Source organism: Adiantum capillus-veneris, chromosome 9, assembly GCF_014529385.1.
Source record: "Adiantum capillus-veneris isolate H3 chromosome 9, ASM1452938v2, whole genome shotgun sequence".
NCBI classification, from domain to species: domain Eukaryota; kingdom Viridiplantae; phylum Streptophyta; class Polypodiopsida; order Polypodiales; family Pteridaceae; genus Adiantum; species Adiantum capillus-veneris.
The window spans coordinates 136,445,660-136,453,747 of record NC_140939.1 but is presented as its reverse complement, the minus strand read 5'-3'; the positions used below and the strand labels follow the sequence as shown (position 1 = coordinate 136,453,747).

The 8,088-nt window shown below is 44.0% G+C and overlaps 1 protein-coding gene across 2 annotated transcripts in view; it reads left to right on the top strand.

The window, feature by feature from the left end:
- The first annotated feature begins 1,358 nt into the window (after positions 1–1,358).
- LOC147451229 (IAA-amino acid hydrolase ILR1-like 3) overlaps positions 1,359–8,088 on the top strand; it is a 39,726-nt gene continuing 32,996 nt past the window's right edge. Inside the window, exon 1 of one of the 2 annotated variants that reach the window (XM_086520190.1) lies at positions 1,359–1,857. In XM_086520190.1, the coding sequence (XP_086376316.1) occupies positions 1,489–1,857 (369 nt within the window). In that variant the 5' untranslated portion in view covers positions 1,359–1,488. The remainder of the gene's footprint in view (positions 1,858–8,088) is intronic. The other variant, XM_086520191.1, reaches the window with a different exon arrangement.

Below are 8,088 nucleotides of genomic sequence, written 5' to 3'. Positions count from 1 at the left end.
CATAGCCATACATGTCAATATCTATGAGTTAGTATGTTGTTCTACATGACTCAAATCTCAATTATAGAACATTGGGCATCTACATTAGGCATTTGCGTGATATCTAACCTTAGGCATTTGTGCTCTGTGTCAATTGCACAACACCTTGAGCCTAGTATATTATGAAAGTGCAATGTCCTCTCTCTCTCTCTCTCTCTCTCTCTCTCACACACACACACACACACACACACACACACACACACACACACACACACACACACACACAGGCGCATGAAATATATGTACTTCTGGCAATTTTTGAGAGAGCTAAAATGTATGATAGGTCGTCGATCATGATGCTCATATGGAGTTCCATTCTCTCTCTCTCTCTCACACACACACACACACACACACACACACACACACACACACACACACACACACACACACACCGATTGTTGCCAACGACATAGGACATAATTTTTGTAGCCTTGGATGCTGACTGGGGCGGGGGCGACCAACACTCTATACGTTTTGGAGCATGCTTGCTCTCCATTTTGAGAGCACAACGGGGAGAGAGAGAGAGAGAGAGAGTCGCACGATGGCCCCTCCATGGATCCAAAAATTGTGCCCCCCTTGCATCATGCGAATATCCTCGCTCGCAAGATGGGCTTGAACATTAGCTGAAGTGTTCTTGCTGAGACAAAAATCTCTCTCTCTCTCTCTCTCTCTCTCTCTCTCTCACTCACACACACACACGACTCTCTCTCTCTCACACACACACACACACACACACGACTGTGATATATCTGGCAAAACCCACAGCTCTTCACGCGAAGGGAAGGTGGCTGCGGCCTGCTATTTGCGAATATATTCCACCCAGAGGTCTGCCCACACGTTCGATTAGACTCCCAAGTTAACGACACGTGACAATGCTCACAACTCGACAAAATTTTAAGCTCCATAAAGAAATAGTATAGATAGTATAGAAGTATAGATATCCCACTCCTCCAAGGCGCGACTCGGCTCTTAAGAAAGCGCAACGTTGGCTCATACGAAACCCCTAGGGTAAAAGGGCCAATAAAAAACCACCCCCCAAAGAAGGGACAATGACACCCCCAATAATAAAACAAAGCTGAACCAACTTTGTGCAATTCAAAAGAATGCTCAACGTTCATCTTTTTTGAAATGCAACCTTTTCATTGGGCAATGGATGACTTTAACCCTTGTTGGCACCCATGTCTTTCTTTTGGGGTTGGTGTGTCTTCTTTTTCACACCCATTTTTGTTACACAGGAATGCATATATGGATTTATAACTTTTGGCTCTGATCATCAAAAAAGTTGAGATCAATTTTTTCGTAAAGCTCTCGACGAAGTGAATCAAATGAACTACTGACTGGTTATAATCGAGCTTGGAGATCGGAGATCTAGGCTCCCTCTCTTAGGTGGCCTTAAGTTCGGGGTTCTACCCTACCGATCGGAGCTCGACACTCCCCTCACTTTGAGACATGGACAATCGCGCAATAACGCTGTTGGGCTTGCACGCCCTTCTCCTTCTTCTGCCATCGTCGCATGCATCAGAGACCTGCTCAGCTTTAGTCGACAACTCTGAAGCCTCCTTTGCTAAGGAGCTTCTTTCATCGATCCACGAGCCAGAAACTGTGGCCTGGCTCAAGTCTGTCCGACGCAGAATCCATGAACATCCAGAGCTCTGTTTCGAAGAGTTTGAGACCAGCCAGCTCATAAGGGACGAATTGCAGAAGTTGGGCATCCCTTACAAATGGCCCTTCGCTACCACTGGCATCGTCGCCACCATTGGCTCTGGCAAAGGCCCTGTTGTTGCTCTTCGTGCTGATATGGACGCTCTGCCTCTGGATGTAAGTAAACCGTGCCTTATTTAAAACTTTTGGAAGATTCTCGAAGAAGTAGATGGAGCGAATTGCCTTACTTGTGTACAAGTACACATACTCACTCTCTCATTCATAAGAACACATCTAGTTCATCCTTCCAAGCTCTCCTCAATAGTCCAGTCCAGTCATGCCATTTCATCATCTTATTACATACCACTCCTCAGACTAATCATTCTTGATTACACCTGCACCAAATTTTCAGAAGATAGCAATTCCATGCGGACACGCCAATGACCATCCCCCACAAGAAAGTACATTCACAAAGGATGCACGTGCACACACCACATGGTTTACATTGCACTCTGAGATGTGAGCAATCAGTTTAGTCATCTCATCTAATATAGAAAGATTGATGCACTAGGATCACTATCCATCCTTTTAGAACTTTTGATGCACTAAGATTGTACGAGTATTTGGTGATTCCTTTTGGTCTCACAAATGCCGTTGCAATGTTCAGTAGCATGATGGATATGAACATAGACAGTTTGTGGGCACATTTTTGTTTTCTCCAAATCCGAAGCAGAACGTTGAGAGCATTTGTTACAAGTGTTCAAGGCAGTGCGTGAATACAGATTATTGATGAATGGAAAGAAGAGAGTAAGTTCTTTCTGTCAGAGATACACTTTTTGGGGCACATTGTTTTATCCAAGAATGTTAGCATGGATTTAACTAAAGTGGTGGCTATTTGAGATTGGCCTACATTGAAAAATGGACATGATGTTTGTAGCTTTTTGGGATTATGCTCTTACTACAGGCAGTTAACCTGTAAACCGCATCGAGGAAAGTTGGATGATCAAACAAGAAGAGGTTCTGAAGATTAAAATATCCCCTTGTGCTTGTCAAAGAAAACTTCAACACATGCACTGGAACATGCACCTGAACTGCTGCATACAGGATGAACAAGAGTCACACGAAGCGGGAATTGGAACTTCCATCCTTAAATGGACAAGAGTAAATCACAAAATTTGAAGATTTCAACTCTTAGCGTTTTCAGTTTTCAGTCCGTCTTGTCTCCGTCCTCATCGTCGGCAAGTCCATTTATTGTAGAGATTTGTGTAATCAATCGTAGACCGCTCTCACCATAGAGAGTGGGGCCTTTTGAGGAGGTTTTCACAACATTTTGGTGTCGTATTCTTCTCTCTCTATCTCTCAATCTCAGCACCTTCATTCATAGTGTTTATCACTTTGTTTGTGATCATTTGCACTCTCTCATTAAAGGAATGGAAGGCTCTCCCTTCTGTAAGTAAAAGGAATCCTTGAGCACAGTTCGGAGCACTCATCTTGAGCAAAGTTCAACATTCACTTCCGTTGCACCTTACATTGATATCAGAGCTTTGACAGTGTTCTGTATCACTCAAGAAAAGAACCACATAATTTTTTTTGCTTGTTGCAGTCGCACGTAACCCAAGTCCACTTGGGCGTGTCGATTCCTAATCGTGTTTTTGAAGAATGACAGGAAACCCAAGAAAGAAGAGCTTGTCCAGCCTTCCTTGTTTCTCTTTTCACTCATTGAGAGCAGACCGTGTACTTAGCGGCCGGCCAATCGACGTGAGGTGAAAAAAAGCAACATTGGTGTGAGCGCAAGGCCGCCAAGGGGTGCGCCTACGGGAAAGAGAAGAGCTGAATTGTTTGAGCTCTAATACCACTGTAACAAGCTTGCACACCCAGTGAGAAATCAATAGCAACATACGAACAGAAACTACAATAACTGAACTTGAAAATAGAGAGGGAGAGAAAAGGAGAGTCGACATGAAGCGTTGGAGCTCCACTTCCAGATACATTGGCCCCAAAGACTGGTACCTCTTTCGATATTTCTTTCTTTATTGATGATTTACAAAGTACAACAGTCGGGGAGCATCTCCTCCGCAGTTTGCACGCTATAGTGTTAGAGAGGCCCCCCAAGGCTCATACTTAAGGGCCCAAGGCCAAAAAGCATCAAATATGAAAAGCTAGCATGACATGAGAATGGGCCATCCCAAGCAGGTCCTAGACTCCGTATCCAGAATGGACTAGCCAGTAAATACTCAAATGTCGACGTTGGTTCGAATGTCACATGAGCCAGTCTGAAGTCTAGCAAGGGACCACCTTCGGATATTGAAACCGGCCCGTGGGGCGGTGGACGTTGGCTTTCACCCGATTCTTTAACACTTGACTTTACGACACAAAGCAATGACTTAAAAGGAACTTGTAACTGAGACTGGAATTACACTTCAAAACAAAAGCACGGCTAGGAAGCTAGAATGCTCCCAAGCAGACAGTGACACCTGTAGGCCCCAAAGGTTGGCGCCCCTTTCGGTATTTCTTTATTCTTTAACCGAGGGAATAAAACTTGTGATTTCCTACAAGCTGTCCCGCATAATCTGCGTTGAATTCCATCTATTCTGGCCGATTTCGGCAGCATAATTGTACTAGGACGCTTCACAATCAGTATCTCCACGCAATAAATGACTTCCCCGTCGCATATGGACACTTTGCAAAACCTGGCGAGAATCTGCAACACGCTGAATTCTCTGTTTTCTGCCCCGAAAATGCGACAGATCACCTCTACAGTGGTCCCCTCGCGTCCCCAAACCTCCTGGGGGTATTAGGGACCGTTTAGGGCCGAAACCCTAAACCTGCAAAAATACACAGCAGGCTGTAATTCCCTGTTTCGGGCTCCGTTTCGCGTGCCGGTCGCATCTGTAGCAAGTCCTCGAGCTCTTGCACTTGTAGGGCTACTTGCCCTTTGAATCTGACGAGATTTCTCACGTGAAACCTCTCTGAATTCACTTGTACCTGCAGGGGATTAGCCACTAGCTAATTCAGTACATGTGCAAGAGGCTCCTGCCTCGGTAGTCCCGCATGAACCCACACAACTGTACGTTGGTCAAATGAGAAGCCCACTTAAGGGGCATAACATAATTGCTCGTAGGGGAGAGAGAGAGCAGTGTGTAGCGTGCAAGGCATCACTCCTGGCACTGCACTGTACATAAGAGGGTAAGCAAGCACTCGTGGCACCGCACTCTACATAAGAGGGTAAGCAAGCACTCCATAGCTCTTGTACCTGTTGCAATCCGCCTTGCTGCTGAAAAATGCGCCCCCTTTCTCTTGTAGGCTCGCCCCATCTCTCCCAGAGTCGCAAAATTGCTCACAGAGTGACACCTCGTCCAGTTTCCGACTTTGGCCAACTTGGCTAAAATATCTCAACTGGTGTGTTAGTTGACTTGACAGCAAAGCAATAAAATGTTCCTATTGTCATTCTAGAGCTAATGACGCGAACACATTTTCAAGTCCAAAATAGCAGTTCCCTAAATTTTAGGAGATGCTTCTAGGGCACTCACACGGGTCGTCTGACCATTAATCACCACTAGAACCACATCGAAAAATGCAATGTTGGCCAGCTATCAGGTGATTTACACTCGTAGCCCCACCGTGGCTAACCTTAATCTATTTGTCCAACTTTAGTGCTCATTGGCCGTCTGGCCTAGACTCTCACTGTCCGCTTCACACCATGCAACTCGGGCATTGGCATTTCCAGAGGGGTGCCTTAAAACAAGTCAAATAAAATTCCCCCAAAAAGAAATCAACAAGTAAAGTTAGTTGCCACAAACTCGTGACATACCCCCCTTTTGAAATCGCGAACGTCCTTGTTTGCATGAATATCAATCCATTAGTGTGTACAACACTTCCTGGACACCGTATCACGGCTGTCAACCTTTTCATGTGTACACACCTGGTCGACATGGTACGAGACATACATGCTCATAGTTAACACTCTTGTGTATTCAACACTTGTTAACTCATGTATGATCTACCTGTGAGACTATTCCATTGACATAGTGGATAGCTTTCACATTGTGCCACTGGCTTTAATAGAGTCCATAACCTTTAGTACACTTCGAATCCTTTCAAGTATAATAAACAGCAGTTTAAAAATGCGTCAACATGTATTCATTAGAAGCAATTATTGTACTCTTGACATTTGACAATACATACTTACTTCTATAGCACTGAACAAACTTTTGGAGAAAACTTTTATTCCCCAAGGACAATTGCCAAGCAGGGTACACTTCTATTGCACTAAATCCATAGATACATGAGAAGTGCTAGCTCCTGGATCACCCCCCTCTAGCGCAGGTCTCTTTCCTTTTGACCTTTGCTCTACTTGAGTTGGAGAATATGTAGGTGGTAAACCAAAGGCTTCAAGGTAGAGCTGCAATACATTTGGTGATTCTAATAGTTCACTCTCTTCCATCCACTTTGCATCCATAGGTGGATAGTTCTTAAATTTCACCAAATATCGCCTTGTAACCTTGCCTTTGACTTTTCTTTCCTTGTGTTCCATGATCTGTTTTGGGACCAAAATTTCATCAAGCTCTTTAACTTCTGGATGCTCTTCAACTGGCATATCCTCTGGCACACCACCAATAAATGGTCTTAGAAGACTCACGTGAAAAGCATTGTGAATCTTCCAATTCTCAGGCAATTTCAGCCTATAATTGACGTCACGGATCTTCTCTGTTACTTGAAAAGGCCCATAGTAACGCATACTAAGCTTTGTAAAGAGACTTTCTTTACCTTTTCGCTTCTTTAAGCGTGCCTTTACAAACCGCATAAATATCCAATCACCAAGTGAAAACAGCAATTCACGACGGTGGAGATCAACAACTTTCTTTTGCTTTGCTTGTGTCCTTTCAAGGGCATGCTTTATCTTCTGGTACATTTCATCTATATTTTGTACATATCGATCTGCCTGAAAGATCTTTTCCTTGGTATGCAAAATGGGAGGAACTTTCACATGACCTTCGACAATTTCAAAAGGTGCTTTGCCTGTTGAAGAATGCACTGTATTATTGTAGGCATAACCAACGGCAAATACTACTCCCACTTCGCCTTGTGCTCTGACACATACCACTTAAGCAGATCCAAGACAGTAGAATTTGCCTCTTCTTACTGCTCATCTGTCTGTGGGTGAAACGACGATGAGAACTTAAGCGTAGATATTCTCAAATATGCCTCTCCAGAATAGACTTGTCATTGTGGGTCACGATCACTGACAATTGACTGTGGCATACCATGGTACTTAAAGACATTGCACATAAAGAGACGTGTCATCTGATCTGGTTTTATCTTCTTTCTAACAGGAATGAAATGAGCTTGCTTGCTGAATCTGCAAATAATGATCCAGATTCCATCATTCCCTATCTGTGTTTTTGGAAGATCATAGATAAAATCCATAGCTATGCTTTCCCATGGTTTATCTGGAATCGGTAATGACTGTAACAGCCCTGGTGCCTTTTGCCTGTCAAACTTGACCTTTTGGCAAATCATGCATGCTCGCACAAAGGCATCCACATCTCTCCTCAAGGTAGGCCAATAAAAGAATGTCTGAACTGCTTTCACTGTAGCATCTATACCACGATGCCCCGCATACGGTCGGAAATGACTCCCTACCACAACCTTATGTCGCAATGGCCTAGTGACACAGAGTTGGCCATGCATCATCTTAAAACCATCTCTGAGGAGGTAGTGCTCATGACGTCCTTCGTGTAATTGTTCGAAGATTCGTGCCAAATCTTCGTCATTCGCATACTGTTCCTTCATGTCATCAAGCTCATGATGATAAGGAATTGACATAGCTGAAATTTGTGGCTTTCTTGATAACGCATCAGCCACAACATTCTTCTTGCCTTCCACATGCACAATCTGGAAGTGAAACATGGAAAGAATGTTTGCCCATCACATATGCTTTTCCGATAGCTTTGACTGTGTCAGAAAGTATCGCAAGGTCTGATGATCCGTTTGGACAACAAAATCAGCACCTAGCAGGTAGTGTTTCCAACTTAAGAGCGCATGAATCACAGCCAGTAACTCTTTTTCATAGACCTACATGGTCATCTCTGGCCCTTGCAAGATTCTGCTCTCATAGGCTACTACCCTGCCATCTTGCATTAGCACTGCACCAATGCTACTGCCACAAGCATCACACTGGGCGTTCAATAGGACCACAAATGACTTCCTGAGATCTGGCAAAACAATGACTGGATTTGAAGTCATCTTTTCCTTTAAGAGGTTAAAAGTTGAAATCTCTTTTTGGGTCCATTTGAGAGTGACCTCTTTCTTTTGCAAAGCATGTAAAGGTGAAGCAATCTCTGCAAAGTTGCGAATGAATCTTCTGTAGTAAGAACATAGCCCTAAGAAGCTATGGACATCGTGCAC